At 49.7% G+C, this 22,645-nt stretch overlaps 1 protein-coding gene across 2 annotated transcripts; it reads left to right on the top strand.

Moving 5' to 3' along the window:
* Positions 1 to 1,496: 1,496 nt before the first annotated feature.
* TTL (tubulin tyrosine ligase) lies at positions 1,497 to 22,301 on the top strand. 2 transcript variants are annotated; one of them, XM_087823685.1, is made up of 7 exons: positions 1,497 to 1,667; positions 3,852 to 3,930; positions 9,843 to 10,075; positions 11,680 to 11,815; positions 12,968 to 13,237; positions 16,727 to 16,870; positions 19,018 to 22,301. In XM_087823685.1, exons 1-7 carry the CDS (start codon positions 1,511 to 1,513, stop codon positions 19,130 to 19,132), a joined length of 1,134 nt encoding a protein of 377 aa, XP_087679811.1. In that variant the 5' UTR covers positions 1,497 to 1,510; the 3' UTR covers positions 19,133 to 22,301. The 2 variants fall into 2 exon arrangements, with proteins under 2 accessions (XP_087679811.1, XP_087679812.1); XM_087823686.1 differs by lacking the exon at positions 19,018 to 22,301 and adding an exon at positions 18,097 to 18,237.
* The last annotated feature ends 344 nt before the right edge of the window (positions 22,302 to 22,645 follow it).

The following is a 22,645-nucleotide window of genomic DNA, read 5'->3' as shown; positions in this document are numbered from 1 at the left end:
ATGGAAGGAGGCCCAGCTGGTGTTGCAAAGAATTGCTCGGTGGGAACCTCCCTCGCCCCAGTGCTTGGTGTCAAAGTTCAGTTTTCTGTGTGAGCCGTGGGGACAGGCTCAGGAGAGAAAGAAACACAGGAGGGAAAACTGGTTTTCAACTCAGATCCAAACCCACTTTTGTGGAAGAGCGAGCAGCTCTGGGATGTCCGAACTGGACCGGGAGAGCTCCTGGAGAAAGAACCCCGGGCAGTGGTACCTTGGCTTTTGAACGTAATCCATTCTGGAAGACCGATCGCGGTCTGAAATGTTCGAAAACCAAGGGATCCACAGCCGACAGCTGGGCCTCAGGCTCTCCCCTCAGCGGAAGCCGCGGGGCACGTTCGACTTCGGAGGCGTGTTGCAAAACCGGGTTTACAGCGTTCGTAACCCGAAATGTTTGTCCATGGAGACATTCGAAAACCGAGGCACCACTGTATAAAGAAGACCTGCGCTGTCCCTAAACGTTTGTGCTGCATGACGTGCGAGAAGAGCCTGAGAAAGGCCCCGCCAGGGAAAGGCGGGAGGGGCATTTTCAAGTAAACTTGTCCTGTGCGTGAGAACTCTCCATTTTGTTTAACTTCCTGATTGTAAAAAAAAAAAAGAAAAAAAAATCTCTTATCACTGTTCACAGTTAGAACCCTATTTTCTTCAAAAAGTTTTATTAAGTTATCTTTCTTCAGAAAGCTCTACCTGTCACGGGCCAGGCCCTGGGTGAGGCCGGCGGCGGCGCGGAGCGCACGGGGCGCGCCTCCGGGCCTGGGCTCAGCCCTTTGTGTGGCCGGAGCTCCAGCTTCCCGGCGGCCGCGTCCCCGCCGCCGCACGCGCGCCCCTCCCACTGCAGGGGGACCGGCATCTGGAACACTGCCAACAATAAAAATAAATTTTAAAAATAAAAGAGCAGGTGGAAAATTCCTCTCCTACTAACACCGCCCCCAGCTGTGACCCTGGGCCCCGGAGGACCCGCCCCGGTCCCCAGTCCCTCTGCAGCACACACCCCTCCCCACGCCCCTGGCAAGCCCCGCGCGGGGCGCACAGCTCCCTGCGCCTCCGGCCGCCGCGCGGGGTCGCGGGGCGGGGACCCGGGGTGGGGCCGCGCGTGGGCGGGGTGCGGCGGGAGCGCGCGGGCCTGACCGCGGGGCGCGGGCGCGGGCACGGAGGCCTGTGCGCCGGGTCCTGGGGAGTCGGGCACGCGCGGGGGCGGGGACCCGGGGGAGCGGGGCCGCGCGGGGGCGGGGACCCGGGGGAGCGGGGCCGCGCGGGGGCGGGGACCCGGGGGAGCGGGGCCGCGCGGGGCGGGGCGGGGCGGGGCCGGGGTTCTGAGTCTGCGCCCGGGGCGGGGCGGGGCTGCGGCGCCGGGGCCTGTGCGCTGGGCGGGGACCCTGGTGGCGGGGCGGGGACGCGGGGACCCGGGCCTAGGCGCCGTGCCGGCCGGTCCCTCGCGGAGCCGCTGGTCCCCGCGCCCTGCGCCCGCGGCCTCGCCATGTTCACCTTCGTGGTTCGCGACGAGAACAGCAGTGTCTACGCCGAGGTCTCCCGGCTGCTGGTCGCCTCCGGCCACTGGAAGAGGCTGCGGCGGGACAACCCCAGGTTCAACCTGATGCTGGGAGAGCGGAACCGGCTGCCCTTCGGGAGGCTGGGTGAGCCCCCCCTTTCCCGCCCGCGCCCCCACCCGCCCTGGCGCGCGGAGCCGGTGCCCTGGTGTTAAGGCCGCGGAGCTCCCCTCGCCGCTCCTCTGGCAGAGAAGACTCGGATCCCGAGAGGTCTGGACCATCATTCCGGGGGGGGGGGGGCGGCCGCCCCCCACCACCACCCTCGGGCCGAATCCCCCATCTCAGGTGGGACCCCCACCCCCATCTCCCGGCCGGACGACCTCCCCCACCCCCGGGCCACGCGCCCTTCCATCCCAAGTCCGACGTCCCCGCATCCCCGGGCCACGCGCCCTTCCATCCCAAGTCCGACGTCCCCGCATCCCCGGGCCACGCGCCCTTCCATCCCAAGTCCGACCTCCCCCATCCCCGGGCCGCGCCCCCTCTCCTCGCCCCCAGGCCTGCTGCCCCCCATCCCCGGGCAGACGCCCCGCCGCGCGCTCGGCACCGCCGGGTGCGCCCTGTGCCTGCGCGGGGAGGGCGCGGGGCGCGGGGCGCGGGCCGCCCGCCGCCCCTGCGGTGACGTAATCCGGGAGTTGTGCGGGGACTTCAGCTCGCGTCCCACTGGCCCCAGCGCAGCCTCGTGGCCTCCCCTCGCTGCGCAGGCACCAGAAATTGCAGCTTCTGCCCTGGTGGCCGTGTTTGTTTCCTGCCCAAATTCCCCGGGGTGGGGGCCGAGGACCCCAGCGGAGAACCGATGTTGAAGAAAAGCCACCTCTGCCTTGGGGGGGGGGGGGCAACCGGGCAGAGCAGCGTCGGGCGTCCAGGAGAGGAGACAGTTTCTAGAAATAGGTGTGGTCGGGGGTGGAGAGGGTGCGGGGCAGAGGCTGGACGCCGGCCGTTTGGAACCAGCTGGCAGCGGTGGGCTTGGAGCCTTGGAACCGGGGCGTGTGCAGCCCTGAAAGTTTTTCTTGGGCTTGGCACCATGCACCACTTCTTAGGGTTACACAAGTCTAAGGTGCGTGGTGGGGCTGGTTCTAACCCCCCAGAAATCTTGGAATATGAGGAGTTGGCCTGGAGATCCCCTTTTGTTAACGGTCTCCCCAAGAAGCCCTCTGCGCAGAAAACACCTTCCCTCAGAGAGGAAGACACCGCTCACAGCTGGGAGCGTTTGTTCGGTCCCCACCTGCCAGGCGGCCGCCCTTCCTCCTGGCAGCGCCTGGCTGCCAAGGCCTCGCTGGGGTCCCAGCCTTAAAGACAGAGAATTGGCTCTGCCCGGGCCGAAGCCGGGCGGGTGGCATCGGGCCCCACAAAGCCGGAGGGTGAGCCGTGAACACTGGGCGTTTGTGGGGAAGGAAGCAGCACCCCGCAGCCGGAGCGGCTGATGCCTCTGATGTAGGCCCATCTTCCCTTCGCTTACCCTGCGTTGCACGCAGCCCAGGGAGAAGCCGGGGACAGGCTCGGGATGCCCGGGCCACGGGGTGAGCCAGGGAGCCGGTGACAGCCAGGCAGAGCCTGAAACTTGCTGTCCGACTGCCCGCCGTTCTCAGATCAGTTATCCTTACCTCTGGCAGCTTCGACGCCGACTCCCTTTGTTTGGCTTGACTTTTGTTTTTCTTGCTGGAAATTCATGTAGGATTTTAAACAAAATTGAGGCTTTTGTTTTTATTTGTATCCTCTCTGATTTGATGGAGGAGGGGACTAGCCATAAGATCTATTGAAAACGAGTTTCCCTGCGGGGCGATGGATGGAAGGAAGTCCACACAGGCTTTAGCTTTTATGGATATGGCCTCTCCACTGCCGTCCCTCACCCTCTGGTGGCTTCCTTAGGAGCCTGAGAGGCAGACACGCTGGGCAACCGGGGCAAACGTTCCGCCGCCTTCCCTGACGGCTGTAGGCAGCAAGGCTGGGCGGTCGGGAGTGTGACTCTGCTGAGGTCCTTACTGAACAGAGATAACTCATGAGTCGGTATATGAAGCCAGGGAGGGGTGAAACAGAAGGCACCCCTCCACCCTGCGAAGAAGAAACAGGCGGCTCTGTGATGTTGGTATTGTAATACCCGCTGTGGGAGGCTGAGTGCCAGGGGGTGCTGAGGCGAGGGGCAGCACTGTTGCTTTCCTAACCCCGGGTCCTGAAGGGGGAGAGGAAGCTGGGTGTGGCCCAGCGGCTCCCTCCCCTGCCCTTGGGTGCTGCGGGGTCCTGGCCCCCTCCTGAGCCTCTCCCTTTCCTTCACAGGTCACGAGCCGGGGCTGGTGCAGCTGGTGAATTACTACAGGGGGGCTGACAAACTGTGTCGCAAGGCTTCTTTGGTGAAGTAAGTGTTCTTCAGAACCTGTACTTGATTTTTTTACGTAAACGGTGTTAGCTTTCATCGTGAGGCACTTCAGGAAAAAATGCGGGGTCATTTTTTTAAAGGGCAAAAGTACTTTTATTTAAAAAGCCAATACCTATCGGTTCTGGGGCTTCCTCTGAGCTGCTTTGATTGCAGTCCAGAGCTCGGCCATCTAGCACTTGGTGAAGCCCGTCGGCCTCTGAGGTGAGGCTCCCAGATGCAGAGCCTGGGGCGGTTTCCTGTGTAAGCGATGGATTGGGGGTGTGTTTTGCACTCCAGCCTCGGTCAGCGATCGGCTGTGGGGAGAAGCGGGGGCATTTCTGGACACGGCTGATCCCTGGAGAAGGGACATGCACAGGCCCTTGGCAGCCACTCACAGCGGCGAGGGTCCCCTCAGAAAGGACACCTGGCAGGGTGTACCTGCATGTGCTCCTCTGCGAAGCTGGGTTATGGCGGGTGTCATAAGAACAGTACCCTAAAGTAGAGGAAGCAATATTACCTGCTGATCTTGTGATCCCAGCTCTTCCTCTTATTAGTTCCAGCAAATTTCCTCACCCCTCTAAGCCCCACTGTGTCCCTCATAGGTGGTTGTGAGGATGGAATAAGATGATGCCTGTGACGTGTGGGGCACAGGGGTTCCTAGGGAGCATTTGACTCTGTGCCTCAGTTTCCTTGTCTGTAAAATGGGAATAATAGGAACTGCCTCGGGGTTGTTATCAGGATTGAGTTAGTTTATGTCAAGGCTTTGAATAATGCCAGCCTCATAGTTCACACTGTATAAGTGAAAGATCGTATTATTGTTGTTACCGTTATTGTGGTTGTCACTGCAATTGTTATCATTCCAGTAGGGAAGGTGGGTTGGCCCCTAAAACCGGGGCTGCAGCAGGTCTCCATTGTCCTTCTCATGATAACTAGTGAACATGTGTGCAGCCAAACAAGACACCAGAAGACATGGCTCAGTGCATCTCCTCTTTCCCCGCTCACATTGCTTTCTGGACTCTAGACGCTTACAAGGTGCAGTGTTCATAGGAATCAGTCCCCTTTTGTTCAGACTCGCTGGCCCCAGTAACTTTGTATCCACTTCTCTCAGTGACGGGTTTTCCTGATTTGCTGGCTACTCCTAAGGAGACTTTCTGCAGTCTTCTAATTACTTATTTATTACCTATTAGATGCAAAAGATTCTTTCACTAGAACTAGAAGTGAGCCATGATCATTTATCCAGATTAGTCATTTCGAAATTGATACAAAAATGTTTATTCAGCCTTTTTCCACTATGATTTTTTTCTGCAAAGATAAAGGTAGAATTTTGCTTTTATAAGTAGGAACAGAGGATGCTGTAAAAAAAATATTCTACATATTTGCATATTTAGCAGCTATATGGAGATGGAGTGAGAAGGACAGGACTAGAGTCACCACCAGGTCTGAGTAGGGGCCTGATTTCCAGGACCTTGGACAGAGCCACACTGACTCCCAGCCTCCCCCATCTGTAAAATGGGGCTGGTGGTGATCACACCCGCCCCTTGCCCCTCCGTGGCGTGTGACACAGTCTGTGATGTCCTGACTTATGCAGGCAGGGGTTGTCCTCATCTTCACACACGTCCTTTATTCTCTCAGGTGTCCTGAGAGGGACTATAGTAATTCCAGGACCAGGGGACCAGGGAGAGTGTGACTGGGCAGCCCCCAGAGGGTTCTGATAGGATCCTATCCCAGACCCTGTACAGCCGGCACCTTCCTGCTGTCACTTTAGGGAGTGTCAGAAATTCATCACAGCCCCAATGTCATAGACGCAGAGCCTGGAAGGGCTTTTCTTCTGGCTCAGATTGGAGGCTCTCTTTCCCTCTTGTGAGCATTTCTCCCCTATAGATGTAAATAAATCCCCCTTCATGATGGGACAAATGCAAAGAATGTCCTGTAGAAACTGGTCTTGGTTTTGTACAGGAAATGAAGGTTATCCTGCCTGCCAGCGCTGTCCAACAGAAACAGAACGCTAGTCACGTGTGTGACTTTCAGGTTCCTAGTAGCCACATTAAAGAAATTGCACAGTACAAAGAAACAGGTGCAATGTATTTTAATAACATATTTTATCTAATCAAATAATCCAAAAGGTTATTTTAATATGTAATTAATATAAAAAGCAACAAATGATATATTTGATTTTTTTTTCATTCTGAGTCTTCAAAATCTGGTGCATGGTTCTTACAGTTATAGCACTTTTTTTTTTTTTTTGCATGCACCCCGACCAAGGCCGGGGATCAAACCTACAACCCAGGTACATGCCCTTGACTGGTAATCGAACCCAAGACACTTTGGTGTGTGGGCCAACACTCTACCCGTTGGGCCACACCGGCCAGGGCCATTTATAGCACAATTGTAATTCAGACACTACATTTTCATTTCAAACCCCTTTTTCTGTATTTAGGTTTTTTCTAAATTTATGCTTGAAAAAAAAGGTTTATATACACCCAAATTGTTCCCACCTATGTAAAAATTTTTCAATAGCTGAATTGAATGCCAAAAACATTTTTCTTTAATAATCACGTGCGCTTAATAATCACATGCACTTAATAATCACATGCACTTAATAATCATGTGCACTTAATAATCACATGCACTTAATAATCACATGCACGTTGACAAACAGGTTCCTTTTATTTTTATTTTTATTTTTTCAGGTTACTCTTTTTAAAAAATATATCTTTATTGTTGAAAGTACCACAGGTGCCCCATTTTTTAACAGGTTCATTTTATTAGAAGAATTGAGTTGGGCTTTAAGCAAAAGCATATCATTTCTAAAACTATATCCAAGTTAAATAAAGTCACCAACTCTTGTGTTGACTTAGTACTATACTATCAAATTAAAAAGAGTATGGAATAAATTGAGAAGAAACTAAACTTATTAACATCAACCAAGTGTTCTTCAAATTTTTTCTTAGTTTTTGTAGCCCATTTGCTGTCTGTTACAATTAAAATCTTCTGCCTGTTAAGTCACGTTATAAAAATATGAAAATATGTAAAATCAGCCCTGGCCAGTTTGGCTCAGTGGTTAGAGCATTGGCCCTCAGACTGAAGGGTCCTAGGTTTTATTCTGGGCAAGGGCATGTACCTGGGTTGCAGGCTCGATCCCTGGCCCCAGTCAGGGCACATGGAGGAAGCAACCAGTTGATGTGTCTCTGTCACATCGATGTTTATCTCTCTCTCTCTCTTCCCCTCCCTCTCCCTCTCCCTTTTCCACTCTCTTTTAAAAGCAATGGAAAAAATACCCTCAGTTGAGGACTTAAAAAAATAAGTTAAAAAAATATATGTTAAATCATTATTTTTGACTTGTATTATAAAGTTGGAACAGAAATTCTCACACCTGTCTGGCTGGGTCATAAATAAGGTCTTCTTTTCCCTTCCTCAGAGCTTTAAAATTAGCTTGTTTGTGGCAGTGTGAGAATTTCAGTGCCATTTTTAACCTTTGATTATTGAGAGAAACAATGAAATGTTGAAAATAATGATTTAGCAAGCATTCCTTTTATCTCAGGAAAACCTGAATGGGAGTGAACTGCACACTAAATCTTTGCAAAGCTCGTCCATCTGACTGTCCTTGGCAAAGCACATGACGTCGTTAAACACGGTCTTCTGTTTCTTGCAACAGTTCTATACTGGTCAGTCATTGTAGCATTTGCCAGTGTAGACTGAGCCACTTTCACAGCTGTGTCCCTGATACTTTCCATGGAGTGGGCTTCAGAAAACTCGGTGCAGATGTTTCCAATACGTATCAGACAGTAGAACTGTAGCAACAGAAGAAATATCAGTCTTTTAAAATCCCAGTAAATCCAAATGTTAACCCAACCTAGCTGGACTACTGTCTGTCATGATAGGAACTGATTTTTTGCATGTAGGTGAAACTCTTCTTTGACAGATGTAAAAGATTAAAAACTAGCTACACGCTGGGTTTGACATTTTTTAGGCTACAATTTGACAATGTTTTTTCATATATTTGTAACTACTTTGAGGGAAACATTAATTGGACAGCGTCTCTTACCTCATACCACTCATCTAAGGCTAAAAAAATATTTTAAAATTTTCGAGTTTTGAATGAACCCTTAATATTGTTAGAAATGTTTTGTACTTTATGAGCAATGGCTTAACTTGCTTAACTAAAATTTGTTCCCTTTTTTATAAAGTATATTTTTTAGTCTTTTCCTCAAAATAATTTCTTTTACCACATTTTTATCTAAAGTGATTTTCTTTTTTGTGTAGAATCCAAGCCATTTTATAGCTGACCAAAGTTACGAGCACAGATCCTATTAAACATTTGTTTACATTTTTTGTTGACTATTTAATTAGGATTTCAGCCACTAATTTCATTGATTCTTTTTTGACTGTTGAGGAAGGTACTCATCAAATGCATTATGTATTTGCTGAAAATATCTTCTGTGCACAGCAAAGCTCGTTTTACTCTCCGCAACAAATTGCAGTTGTTTGCCACTCATTGTGAAGTTTGTGACATACCTTCTTCTAGTGCCTCCCCCCTACTGTTCTGGTTGTAGTCCTAGCTCCTGCATCCCTATTTAATTCTGCTGCATCAATAATATGCCTTTATTTTTAATTTAAAAATGTGTACTTATTTTCTTAACTAGTTAAATAATCCTATTTTACTTTAGTTACCAATTGTTTACCTAGCTGTCACTGTAACTCAGGCTGCCTGCGTAATAAACACATTATAGTGTTTCATAAGTGCATGGAAAAGCCCACACGGGCTGGACCGCTCTGTTGTCCCTGAGGGGGACAGTGACGAGTTCACGTGCAACCCTGGAAGTGACAATGTCCCTGACGCGCTCGCTGGCTACAGCAGAAGTCGGAGGCCCTGCAGCGGTGACAGTGAAATGTCTTCCTGCCAAAACAGGGAAGTTGTGCTTAATGGACAAATATTTCACGGTGCTTCGTTTTTCAATTAAAATTAAGCTGAATTTAAAATTCGTTTCCTGAGTCGCCGTGGCCATGTTTCAGGTGCTCAGGAGTGACGCGGGGCTAGTGGCCGCCCTGTTGGACAGCGCAGAGAATTAAACACTCAGTGGGCTGGAAATGTATTTGTTCCTTTGAGTTTAAGTAACTCACATCCTATCGTCTTTAACTTTATTTTAAATCTCAATTTTAAATTTCATTGTTTCTGCCATTTGCTCAGAGACAGGTGGATTTTAACACAAGCTTAATAGTCACAGTTCTGTAGAAGGGGGAGCCCAGCTGAGGGAAGGCCTGTGAGTGTCCTTGGTTCCTCGGAGCTCTGATTCCTGGGTGGGGGGTCAGTGCAGAGCCAGGACCTAGGAGTCAGGGACTTGCATCCTGCCTGGGTCTTACTACCCGAGTGACCCAGGCCTGACCTATGAACTGGGATGCTGCCCCCCAGGGGGCCAACGGGAGAGTGGTGATGCCCTTCCTAAGCCTGCTGTTTACCGAGTGCCTCGCCCAGAGCCTGGCTGTCTTCTGTTGTGTCATGTAATTTGGGGGGGGGGGGCAGGAGGTACATTTATTACGACCACTGGTGTCCTGTTTCCCATTAAAAAGGTTCCTCCTCTAGTCTGTCTTGAAGCCAGGAAGGTGTTGGCTCAGGATTATTCCAAGTTAAGTTTCCTTGGAGATGCATTTTTAAAAGAGCTGAGGTTCTAGACATTGGGTCCCTTTGGAACCAGCTGACACACGCCTTTTCGGTTGTATGTATGGCTGTGTGTGCCCGACAGTGCCCTGCAGGTCGGCCCAGGGAGGCAAGAGCAAAGGCTGGGATGAGACCAGCCCCTGGCCCCAGCTACCCCTTCCTCCTCCATGAGCTCCGGGGGCAGCACTGGCTTTTCTGAATAGAGTGACAGAGCGCTAATGGAGTGGCAGGTGACTGACCCTCTGTCATCTGCCAGGCTAATCAAGACAAGCCCAGAACTGGCCGAGTCCTGCACGTGGTTCCCTGAGTCCTATGTGATTTACCCCACTAATCTCAAGACCCCAGCTGCGCCCCCGCAGAATGGAGTCCACCCACCTATCCAAAACTCGAGGACGGACGAAAGGGAGTTCTTCCTGGCTTCTTATAACAAAAAGAAGGAAGGTGGAGAAGGCAATGTTTGGATTGCAAAGTCATCCGCCGGTGCCAAAGGTGAGTCGGCACTGCCACCCCCTCTCCTGTCCCCGAGGCTCCCGATGCTCTGTGCAGTCTTGCGCTAGGTGTTAATGATGTATTTAGATGAGTGGCTCTTGTAATCCAAATCCTTGAGGGTAGATAGCACATCTGGTTACACAGTCTTAAATATTTATCTATGTACTGGTGACTTCTGCATGTACCTCTCCATACGTGTACATCTCCATGCATGTACCTCTCCATACGTGTACATCTCCATGCATGTACCTTTCCATACGTGTACATCTCCATGCATGTACCTTTCCATACATGTACATCTCCATGCATGTACATCTCCATACGTGTGCATCTCCATATGTGTACATCTCCACCTGTACATCTCCAGAGAGGTCTTTCTTTGTAGGCTCCAGATCCAGTTGCACATTCTTGGGCATTTTTCCCAGAGAAAAGAAAACATGTCCACACAAAACCTGTATGTGATTGTCCACAGCAGCTTTATTCATAATAGCCCCAAACTGGAAACAATCAAAAGGTGATTGATTAAGCAAACTTTGGCGAATCAATCCCACAAGATACTACTCAGCAATAGAAGGGAATGGACTGTTGTTAAAAGCAGCAACTTGGATGAATCTCCAGGGAATTATGCTGTGTGAGAAAAACCAATCTTCAAAGATCATATAGAGTATGGTTCTATTTATAAACATTTCTGGAATGACAAAACTATAGAAATGGAGAACAGATTAGTGGTTGTCAGGAGGGTGGTGTAGAGAGGGAGGCTTTATAAGAGCAACATAAGGCATCTATGCATTAATGGGAGAAGATACTTGCAAATCATGTCTCTTATAAGGCACCTGCATCCAGAATAGAGAACTCTTATAACTAACTCAATATTAGAAGGACAACCCAATTAAGAAGTGAGCAAAGAATCTGAATAGAAAAGAACCTGGATAGAAATTTCTCCAAAGAAGACATACAAATAAGACAGCCAATAAGCACATGAAAACATGCTCAACATTATTAGTCGTTAGGAAAATGCAAATCAAAACCACAGTGAGATACCACTTCGCACCACTAAGACGGCTATAATCACAAAGAGAATAGCAAGTGTTGGCAAGAATGTGAAAAAAAATTGGAACTCTCATATACTGGGCTGTTAAAAAGGATATTGTATCATTTGTTTAATGTTGATGGACACTTTGAATGCAGCCATTCTTTTCTGTTACCAAGCTGCAGGGAACCCACTTGCACTTTTGTATCTGTGCCCTAACCTTCCTGGTGTTTCCAGAAGATACGGTGTTAGAAGTGGTCACAGGCAGTACATGGTCTCTATCATGGCAGCCAGTGATCAACAGGAGAGCTGCTTAGACGTTCAGAGTGTCGTTAAAAAGGAAACGTCACGGTTGGAGCTGGCCCAGACAGTGTTTACAGCCCTCTGTGGAGAAAAAGCTGAATGACCCTGGCGCTTGGGTGGGTGGAGGGGAGAGAGGGTGAAAGACTGGAAGAGGGAAGGGTGGAGAAAGAAGGGCGAGCTGGGGCTCAGAGCCCCCTGTCTGTGTTTTCCTGCTGTCACTGTTTCCTCTTGGGACGAAATGCACTAATTTTCGTTGCGCTTTTGCCTCTAGGCGAAGGCATCCTGATCTCCTCCGACGCCGGGGAGCTGCTGGATTTCATAGACAGCCAGGGCCAGGTGCATGTCATCCAGAAATACCTCGAGCGCCCTCTGCTGCTGGAGCCGGGCCATCGCAAGTTCGACATTCGGTAACGTGTCCCTGTTTCTGTCCCTCACCTGAAGGAATTGCAGTGGCCGGTGGGGAGGAGGGAGACCTGGGATGTGAAGAAGTGCTCGACTCTGTTTAATATGTTACCAAATTTGAGCACTGCTGAGTGGAACTGAGCTTCTGTATCTAATTCTCTATTTTTCTTTCAATATTTTTCTTTCTAAAAAATGATGCTAAGATTATGGATTTTTTGTTTGTTTATTATTTCCTTTATTGAAAATGACTTGTGGATCCAAGAGGAAGGGTATAAATATATGGGCCTTACCCTGGCCGGCGTGGCTCAGTTGGTTGAGTGTCATCCCATGCACGGAAAGATTGTGGGTTCGATTCCCGGTCAGGGCACATGTCTAGGTGGAGGGTTTGGTCCCTGGTTGAGGCACATACAAGAAGAGGCAACCAACCAGTGTTTCTCACGTTGATGTTTCTCTCTCTCTCCCTCCCCCCACCTCTCTCTAAAATCAATAAACACATCCTCGGGTGAGGATTGTAAAATAATAATAAATAAATTAAATGAGCCTTACCGTGCAAGGAGCAGAGAGATATACGTGGAACACGGAATTCAGACACAACAGATCTGACAGATAGTAGGTCCCGACCTTACTTGTGTCCCACTTTTTAAGGCTTTCATGCATACACCTCAGGTTTTTGGGCTTTCACTTTCTGAGCAAAGGGCCTGGCGAGGAGAGGAGAGGCTGCGCTTTCTAAAGCTGAACGGCCCTCGGCCCAGCCTGCCCCTGGCCTTGCTGTTGGCTCCTCCAAAAGGAGCTGTCTTTATGTCAGATCAGCTATCCCAGGTTGGATCGACTTCAGGATGAACAGCCTTCCTCTTAAAATTACTTAAAATTCCCCAACATGGCAAATGGAGGTTTCATAGATTCCCCTTTAAAACAAATTATCAAATCTCTTCAAAATGCTGTGTCTTTTGAATGGATGGAAGTCTCCTTGTCATGGGTGGTGAAACGTTTGGTGCTAGCCCACCGTCTCGGCTGACAGCCGTGGCTTGCCTTGCGTGATTCAGAACCTACCTTCTTCCTCCCCTTCCTGCGAAAAAGATCGAGGTGTGGGGATTATATAGATGCCTGATGTGAAGGGACTTTGGAGGACTCGAGTGACTGTTCTTGTCGACTTGCAGAAGCTGGGTCCTGGTGGATCACCAGTACAATATCTACCTCTACCGAGAGGGCGTGCTGCGGACTGCCTCCGAGCCGTATCATGTTGATAATTTCCAAGACAAAACCTGCCATCTGACTAATCACTGCATTCAAAAGGAATATTCGAAGAACTATGGGAAGTATGAAGAAGGGAATGAGATGTTCTTTGAGGAGTTCAACCAGTACCTGGCCAGCGCTTTGAACATTACCCTGGAGAACAGCATCTTGCTGCAGATCAAACATATCATAAGGTAACGCAACTGTGTCTTTTTGGTTACATGTGACTTGAAGAAGCTTTGGGAGTTGGTCCCTTTGAAGGAATTATTCCATTTAAGTTGTCTAATGAAGACAAAAAATTATTTGTCATATCTCTTCTTTATTCTTTTAATATTTGTAGGCTCTCTAGTGATGTCACTGCTTGCGTTCCTCACATTGGTCATTTAATCTTCTCTCTGTTTTTCTTGGATGGATTGGCTAAAGGTTTATCAATTTTATTAATCATTTCAAAAACCAGGCTTTTTGGCTTGATTGGTTTTCTCTATGTTTTGAATTTTTAAATTTTTTAAAATTTATGCTATTTATTATTTCCTTCTGCTTTTTTGGGGGGGGGGGGGTGTTTACTTTGTTTTTTTCCTAGTTTCCTTGTGAAAGGTTAGATCATTGACTTGAGAAACTTTACTTTTTAAAAATAGAAGCATTGTTAGGAGCATATACATTTAGAATTGTTGTCTCTTTTTGAGAAATTGACCACTGTGTCATTACATAGCATCAGTCTTTATCTCTGGTAGCGTTTCTTATTTTGAAGTTTTTTTTATATTAATGTAGGCACTCCAGCTTCCTTTTGGTTCGTGGTATTTTTCTTTCCAATTTCTTTTCTATCTATTCTAGTGGGCTCTGGTGCACAACACAGAGTTGGGTTGGGTTTTGTTTTGAATCCAATATTATAACATCTGTCTTTTCATTGGTGTGCTCGTACCATTTAAATTCAATGTAACTATTGGTGTGGTTGGATTTATATCTACCATTTTATTATTTGGTCTATCTGTTCCCTCTTTTTTTTTGTTTTTATTTGCTTTCATGTCTCCATTTCCTGACCTCTTTAGAATTATTTGAATATTTTTAGAGTTCTATTTTAATTTTCCCATTGAGTATATTTGGCTATATCTATCTCTCTATATTTTAGTGGTGATTCTAGGGATTAAAAAATATATGTACCTAATATTTCACAGTCTTCTTAGAGTTAATAGCTCACCACTTCAAATAACATGCAGACATCTTATGTTCTTACAGTTCACTCGACTCTCCCTCTCTACGGTATGGTTGTCATGTGTGTTACATCCGCGTACCCTGAAATCTCTACCATATAGTGTTATAAGTTTTGATATCAACCATTATATGCATTTCCTTATGTAGATCGTTGGATTTTTTTAAAAATACAAGGCCAAACTGTAGGCTGTCTACAAGAAACACATTTAAATATAAAATAAGAAAAAAAATTCTTTTTGTATTTACCCAGATATTTGCCTTTTTTTTTTTTTTTTTTTTTTTTTGCTCTTTTTGTAGTCCTGGGGTTCCACATCTCTCTCTGGTATCATTTCCCTTCAGATGTTGTCATTTCTTTTAGAGCAGTTTCTGCTGGTGATAAGTCCTCTTAATTTCCCGTCACCTGAAAATATCTTTATTTCATCTTATTCCTGAAGGGTGTTTTCACTGGAGTTAAACACAATGTCAAGCACAAAAGTCAAAAACCAAAAGCCGTATACAAGATGCATACAGATTTCTTCCATCTCTATAAACTGAAAGACAAGCAAAGCTCAGTAATACATTATTTGGAAGAAAGTATGCGTGTCCTAAAAATAAAGAGAGAAACAAAGGGCGATAAACACAAAATTCAAAGGAGTGGTCATCTCCAGAGAAAGGGCAGGGGGGCCTCGGGGAGGAGGCCTGAAAGTACTGGGCGTGGGCACGTGGGGGGTCATTGATGCTCCATGTATTTTAAACTCATTTTTATGCGTATGTACCGTTAATATTCATTTATATAAGGTGCACCAAAAACTGTATCCACACACTTTGAATAATTACACAGGCAGTGTTTATTAAAATACATTTTATTTTTAAAATTGAGCTATCAGCTGTTACAGTGTGTTTTATGTTTTTTGGGGACACCCTGAATACATTTCTTAACACTTCACGTTGCTTCTCTATCATGTATAGTCTTGCTTTTGTCTGGGGTAATTTTTCTTATCCTTAAAAAACTCATTTTTAGTGCTTCTTAAAAAAGTAAGGTCTGCTGCTGCAGATTTATCTCAGTTTTTATTTATCCAATAATATATTTATTTTATCTTCATTCTTAAAGGACATTCGCTCTGGAAACAGATTTCTAGATCAGCAGTTGCTGTTTTTTAGCACTTTGAAGGTGGCATCCCCATTGTCTTCTGGTTTCCATCTTTTCTGTTGAGATGTCAGCTGAAATCTTAGTGTTGCTTTTAATGATTCTTTTCTCTGTTTTTAAGATTCATTTTTGTGGACTTTATAAATTTTACTATGAAATGTGTGTTGTTTTCTTCCTACACTTTCCTGCATAGTTTCCTTCGTGCTTCTTGAATCTTGGACTAGTCATGGTCATTATCTTTTCAATTACAGCTTTTGTCTCATTTTTCTTTCCTTCTGCATCTCTAATTACTTGGATATTTGTCCATTTCACTGTGTCTCACATTTCTCCTTTGGTTTTTGTGTATCATTTTATCTCTTTCTTCAGCTATTAAAACCTGTCTTACAAGTTTAAAAAGTACGAAGTTAAAAGCTGTTGAGGCTGCTGTCAAACTCGTCTATCCAGTTCTTGATTTTAGTTACGCTTTTCAGCTCTAAGATTTCCATGTGGCTCTTATTTTTAGATGACCATTCTCATTTGAAATTCTCCCACTTGCTTATATTTTCTTGAACACAGTAATGACAATTCTTTAACGCCATTGTCTGACGACTCCAAAATCTGGATTACCTATGGGCCAAATCTCGCCTGTAGGTTTTAAAATTTTTAAAGGATGTAAAATAAAAACAGAAGAATCTGCAACAGAGACTGTATATATCTCACAAAACCTAAAATAATTTCTGTTTGGTCCTATGTAGAAAAATTTTACCAACCCCTGACTTACAGATTTGCTACCCATTGTCTGTTTTATCTCTTGGACATATTTCTTAATATGCCCGGAAATAATTTTTTAATGTTACCATTCATTTATTATAACTTGCTAACTCGAGTAGAGATTTTTTTTTGAGGTATAACATGCATACAGTAAAGTCCACAAATCTTCCATGTACAGCATAGTGAAACTTCAGTGATGCACACACTCACTTAGTCATAATACAAATCAGAACATAACACATTTAGAGCACCCCAGAAGACTCCCTGAACCACCTAAAAATATGCCCTCCGGAGTTAGCTACCCTTTTATCACTGTAGATGCCTTTGCTTGTTCTTAAACTTTATGGAAGTGTTTTATTTATTGTCAACAAAATGTAGCAGCAGCCGTCCGGTGGGAGGGCCCCCCTTTCCAGGGGCAAGCAGCCTCTGCTGGTAAAGACGTGCGCAGTTGCAGAGTCTTCCAACGCGTTGCTTGATGAGTGGCATGGTCGCGGATATTGGCAGTGACTTTAAAGGACAGAATTAAGTCAAAGCCTACTCGTGTCAGCGCACGGGCCCCTCTGTGCCCCTTCCCCACGAGCGCCCCTCTGCCCCGCAGGAGCTGCCTCATGAGTGTGGAGCCCGCCATCAGCACCCGGCACCTCCCCTACCAGAGCTTCCAGCTGTTCGGCTTCGACTTCATGGTGGACGAAGAGCTGAAGGTCTGGCTCATCGAGGTCAACGGCGCCCCCGCCTGTGCTCAGTAAGCCTCACCGCTGGGTGGTAACCGGTCGAAGTTGGTCCCGCAGTTGGAATGGCCTCGGCAGGGTGCGGCCCTCGACCCCTGCCCGGGAGGGAGGGACAGGCAGGGGTCCCGCGGGCAGGGCCTTTGCTGGGGCGTTTCCTTCCCCGTCTCCCCCGTGTGCGTTGAGTGGTCAGACTGCTCAACAGGGGGGTCGGTCGCCGCTGTGAGAGTTTCAGACACAGCTAGCAGGTGCCAGAGGAGGGTCTCCTCCTGTGTGACAAGCTGAGTTAGCAGAGTCCTGGGGTGGGGGGGGATAGCGATGGCCCAGAAGTCGGGGCTCCTCGGGCAGGAAGTGGCCTGAGGAGTATCAGAGATGCGGAGGAGCTGGACCTGGGACGTGAGAGGAGTGCGACGTGCCCGGGGAGGCGGGAGAGCCTGCAGGGAGGGGACACGGCATCCGGCCGCACCTTGCTCATTGCCGGGCTCGGGGAGGGACACGGGTGAGCAGAACCTGCGCTCCCCCGGGAGCCCCCGTTCCTCCTGGGGGAAGCCGGGCTGCAGCGTGGCGCAAGGGGTGACCAGGGGAACGGGTCGGGACTGCGCCGGGGGAGGCCGCACACGCGAGGGAAAGCCGTGTGGACTTGGTCCTGAAGGGCTGCAGAGTCTCCTGAGGTCCACTGTCCTCTTTTTCTCCATGTCCGCATGCTGGAGAAACCGGTCTTCCAGAGGGTTGGGGGCGGTCACGTAAAGATGAGTGTCCTCAGGGAGGCCCGTGGGGGGGGAGAGAGACAGACAGACAGACGCTGCCGGGTTAATTACTGTATGAATCCTGTTGTTACAAGCCTGTAATAGAAAATAAATAGGTTCTGTCCTTTAGGGGCACGATCTTGAGAGGGGAGGACTTCTGGTCTGGGGGAGGGGAGCTTCCAGTGCGGAGGCCTGGAAGCCACAGGGACCCAGGCCGCACTGAGAGGCGGGGCAGGTGACGCATTGCAGTGACCCCCGTCCGTGCCTCACAGGCCTCCTGTCGCTGTTCCTTACAGGTGGGAGGTTGAGTGGTTTGGAAGGTAGACTCTCATGGCGGTAGAGAGGGATGGGGGGGCTGGGGGGCTGGGGGGGGACAAGGCCCTGTGACGGGGGTGACAGCAGGGATCGGCCATTGCGTTGGGAGGGTGGGGGTCAGCTGGTGAGGATTTCCGTCTGGTGGAGACTGGAGAGCAGGAAGTAAAGGCCTGTTTTTCTAGGTCAGGGTGGCCCAGAGCACATCTCAGATGTGGGTTTTCTCTCTGGGCCACGCATCTCTGGCTTTAGCCTGCATCAGACTCAGCCCGGAGGGAGCAGTGTCGCCTCGTGAGCTGCGCCACGGAAGGGCAGAAACCCCACAGGGAATAGTGGCCGCGGGAGATGGAGGCCTCCTTGCTATTCGGACACTGATGGGAAGTTTTCCTCCGTAGCTTTTCTGCTTTGGCGCTTCCATTGTCTGGATTAAGCCTGGAGCCCTGGCCATGGACTCGGGGCCCTACGTGGCCGGGCCAGTGCCTTGGCTGCGGCCTCGGCCGGCACTGACCCGCTTCCCCAGACGCCCTGGCTTCTCTCTTCTGTTTCTCCTTTCCCTGCGCTGCCCCCCACCCCCACCCCAGCTCGCTCGCTCTCTCCCCCCGCCTCCCTCCTTCGTTGTCTATGAGCCTGCCTTCGATTCCTTCCTCTCTCCTACCCCACCCTCCATTCTCTGTCTGACCCCGTTCAGTCCCCTGGTCCCAGCTTAGCTGTCACTCACGGGGAGTCTTTCCTACAGTCCCCTCAAGCTTGCGGAGTGGGTGCTTCCCGTGGGGAGGCCTGCCCCTCCCGGTGTCCCCACCACGGACGGCAGGCTGTCGTACACTATTGGAATTGTGTGACGCTCTTGTCTTACGCTGTTGGAATTGCCGCCTCCCCCCAGTTCACCGCCGAGCAGGGGCTCCCTGTCTGTCCACCTGCGAGGCCCTCCAGGGCGCTTCGTCTCCCCGGGGCGCCTCCTGCGGTGTTTGTATGGATAGCGGAAGCCAGTTGTGTACATGGGGCCGTGGGATGGAATTTCTAGGGCGGATCCTGGTGAATAAAACTTTGGTTTCTGGCTTGCACTTTGATGGAACTTCCTCGGTAATGTATTTTTAAACACGTTTCAGGAAGCTGTACGCAGAACTGTGCCAGGGCATCGTGGACATAGCCATATCCAGCGTCTTCCCGCCGCCTGACGCCGAGCAGCAGCCGAGCCAGCCAGCTGCGTTCATCCGGCTGTGATGAGCCACAAGCACGGGGTCCTGCTCCAGAGGCGACGTGCATCTGATTGCTCCACACGAAGCCAAAATGAGGAGGAGGCGGCGCGCGGAGATGCGACGGAGGGGAGAGCGCCAGAGCCGAGGTGACCCCCAGGGGCTCCCAGGTGGAGCTCCCTGCACTGCTGTTGAGATTTGAAAACTGCAGCAAATTTCCCCGCAGGGCAGAGCAGAATGTTCTTCTAAGGAGAAGACACGGGGAGTTGGTAGTTTTCTGTTCCCGTCCTTGAAAGAGTCGGATTTCTATCCTGAGGCAGTGTTGTAAGCAGCGCCTCTCCTCCGGGGACCACAGGGCCTTTGCTTGTGTCCCCAGCTGCTGCAGCCTTCGTGCCTTAGCTCTGTGCCCAGCTGCCACCTTCTGTCTGCGCGGGGATTGATGCAAGAGCATTTGGGGGGTTGCCCCGTGTCCCTGCCCGCCCCCCGCCCCCCAGGACACTCTGCCTGTGAGAACCTGGGCAGGCGCTCACCTCGCTGGCTGGCAGTCCCGTTCCTGTGGCAGCCCCTGTTCCCTGCGTGCGCTGCCGCCGGGCGGGGCTTGTCACCTTCTCCTTGACCACCCAGCACCTGGTTCGTCGCCTGTCGGCGTGGGTGTGGGCTGGGCACCAATATAGCAAACGCCGCTCTCAGCCTGCTCTCTGCATGTTTTAGAAACGGAGCAGCAAGTTGCCCACAAACCCGTAGGCATCAAATAAGCATGGGAAAGAGAAAAGACGATGTCTTGCTTTGCTTCATAGCTGGGTGTCCTTGAAATACGATGAATGTGTTGTCTTTGTTTTAACCAGAATACTTCATGCACTTTTGCAAAGTTCCTGGAGGTCAGGAGAAGGTAGGGTTCCCCTCCCCCCGGGCGGCAGTGCCCCTGACACAGGTCGCTCCTGCCGGCTCCGGCTCCTCTCCAGCGCCTTCCGTGGGAGCTGGAGGGGCGGTTTCATTCCGGCGAGGAGTCTGTCTCGCGGAGAGGCTCTCAGTGAGCGTCTGTCTGCCTGGATGGGAGAGTCTCCAAAATGAGAAAGACGTAGTTTGAGAGCTTCACACAGCATCTTGTGGGTCCACCGAGGTGGCCTGTCAGGTGCCATGTGGCTTCACTTACTGGATCGACAAGTATTCTGCAGACTTCCCGGGAGCCTGCGTCACTAGCAGTGGGAAGGTGCCATTTGTGTTCGTCGAGCTGGGTGCCCGGCCCTTCTTAGGGTGCTGGGACCCCAGCGCACCCTGGACAGGGCACCTCCTCCTCGGGACGTGGTGCGTGCTCCTCCGTGAATGTGCTCTCCCTCCACTCTGCTTGCACAGAAAAGCAGTTCTGCAGTCGGGGAGACGTTTTTAAAGAGAGAAGAAAAAGCACCAGTTCCTGAAACCTGACGAGATGTGGGAGCTCAGGTGTGGGTGTAGGATGTGAAGGAGTGATGTCGGGAGGAGTGGGGAAAGGCCCGGCTGGGTTGACTTGCATGGGGATTTGAATTACAAAATAAAGCCCTGGTTGCCCAGAGGGCAGATGGTGAAGTTTGCATGCAGAGCACAGTGAAACTGTCAGCGGTTAAGGTCACTCCTGGAGGCCCGGCGTAGCTGCTGGGTTGGTGTTTGGGGACTTAGCGGATCATGGCCAGGTGCACCCCAGTGAGAAAGTGTAGGGTCCTGGGTCCTGGGGACGTCTGTGGAGGCCGGTAATGGGGAAAGCACGGAGGTTTTTGTAGGGCTGTCCCAGTGAACACAGGTGCGTAATGATCCTTTGGAACTAAGCTACAGGATGTTTGAGAGTTTCCCAGCTGCTGCAGTGACAGCTAAGAATTCAGGTGTTGGGAAGTCTGTAGATCTTGACGGATTTTCTAAGAAACCTGAATCAGTAGCATACATGTGAGGGAAGTAAGGCTCTAAAAAGAAAGTGATACCTCATTCCTCATGCGTTTTCAGATGTCTGTTTTATGCGTTTTTTTCCCGATGGGGGGATAGTTGGCTTGGAGCTGTTCCATGCCCTTCCATGCCGTCCCTGCACAGGCGGACCTGCCTCGCTGCCCAGTCAGCCTTCCTATGTGTGTCCCATGTCCGTGTTGCCAGTGGCTGGGGAGGCGGCGTTCCTCACTGGAGATGTCGACTCCAGTCTTGGCTCTGCCGTTGGCAGCACAGTGTCGGATGAGCTGTAACCTCTCTGTGCCTTAGTTTCTTGTCTCACGGAAGAGATTATTGCCTGACCGGGACTACCTCACAGGCTTTAGCGAGGACAGGTGAGATTAGGAAGACTCGAGAACCTCCGGTACCAAGGTTCCCAGTGCTGGCTGTGTGCTGGCACCACTTCTGACAGTGCTGGTGTCCACACTGTCCCCCCCCCACACACACACCCCGACGACTGAATCAGAACCTCAGGCAGCGTGTGCTTTGCGATGCCTGGAACCGCTGCTTGAGAAGGAAGGACAAACATATTATTATTACCTTGGGAGAATCAAATAAGGCCTAGGGCTTTAAAATTTTCTTTTCGGAAGGACAGGTATTGCTTTCTGAATGGCCTTGTGTTCATGCTACAAGCAAGTACCGTCTAAGCAGTTCCCTCTCTGCTTTTTGTCAAACACGCCTTCATCTACTTACACAGTTGTGAAGACTTGGCAATGAATGTAAACAGACAGGAATTTATAAATCTGCTAAATATTCATCAAGGTTATTGATTAATTATTGAGAGAAAAGCCCCTTTCCTGACACTTAACTCCTGTGGTATTTAGAAACTCAGTTTTACCCAGAGCACTCAAGTGCCTCAGTGTCTGTATGGTCTGGTGGCGCAGGTGCCGGCATACTCACCAGCTGGCACGCTGTTTCCCTAGCGCGCTGGATATTTATCGGACTTGGAGTATGTGGTAGTGCTGGAAAGGTATGGGACCCGCAGCACCCGCAGGGCAGTGAAGCTAAAGTGTGTCTAGCAGTTGAGGTTATGTCAAGTGGGGTAGGTCTAGCCCTGCTCTGTGTGTGGTGGGGACCCTACCGGAGAAGACGAGGCCCCAGAGGGGTCCCCATAGCATGTGGGGCCTGTGAGGAAAATTTAGTCTCTGATTCTGGACACAGACTCTGTACCTAAGAGGAAATGACTTCTGAAATAAGGTGGTTTTATGAATGTTTAAAATGCCTGGAGCATTAAAGTAATATCATCTCAAGTGTTCTTGTCCCCTTTGGTTCTATGATCTTGTTGGTGTTGACTGCCCTAGGGTACCATTGGCTATTTGAGCCCATGATTCTGTTACCCAGAGGTAGGCAGACTTTCTGTAAAGTGCCAGATAGTAAATATTCAGGCTCTGCAAGCCATGCAGGGTCTCTGATGCATTTTCTCCTTTGTCTTTCCCCCAACTCTTAGGAAATACACAAAGCATTCTTAGCTCAAAGGCCATACAAAAATAGGCCAGATGTGGCCATCATTGACTGAACCCAGCATGTCATCCAATACATAAGGCAACAGATGGTCCCTCGGAACTGAGATGTACATAGGTTTTGAAAACCTTCA

This window comes from Miniopterus natalensis, chromosome 13 (assembly GCF_054644295.1).
Source record: "Miniopterus natalensis isolate mMinNat1 chromosome 13, mMinNat1.hap1, whole genome shotgun sequence".
NCBI lineage: Eukaryota > Metazoa > Chordata > Mammalia > Chiroptera > Miniopteridae > Miniopterus > Miniopterus natalensis.
The sequence above is the reverse complement of the archived record's forward strand: the minus strand, read 5'-3'. Positions and strand labels throughout refer to the sequence as shown.

Coding starts and splice junctions, on each gene's coding strand:
- TTL (XM_087823685.1), top strand. CDS start 1,511: ATGTTCACCTTCGTGGTTCGCGACGAGAACAGCAGTGTCTACGCCGAG. Junction 1,668..3,851: donor GCTGCCCTTCGGGAGGCTGG/GTGAGCCCCCCC, acceptor TTTCCTTCACAG/GTCACGAGCCGGGGCTGGTG. Junction 13,238..16,726: donor CAGATCAAACATATCATAAG/GTAACGCAACTG, acceptor TCTGCCCCGCAG/GAGCTGCCTCATGAGTGTGG.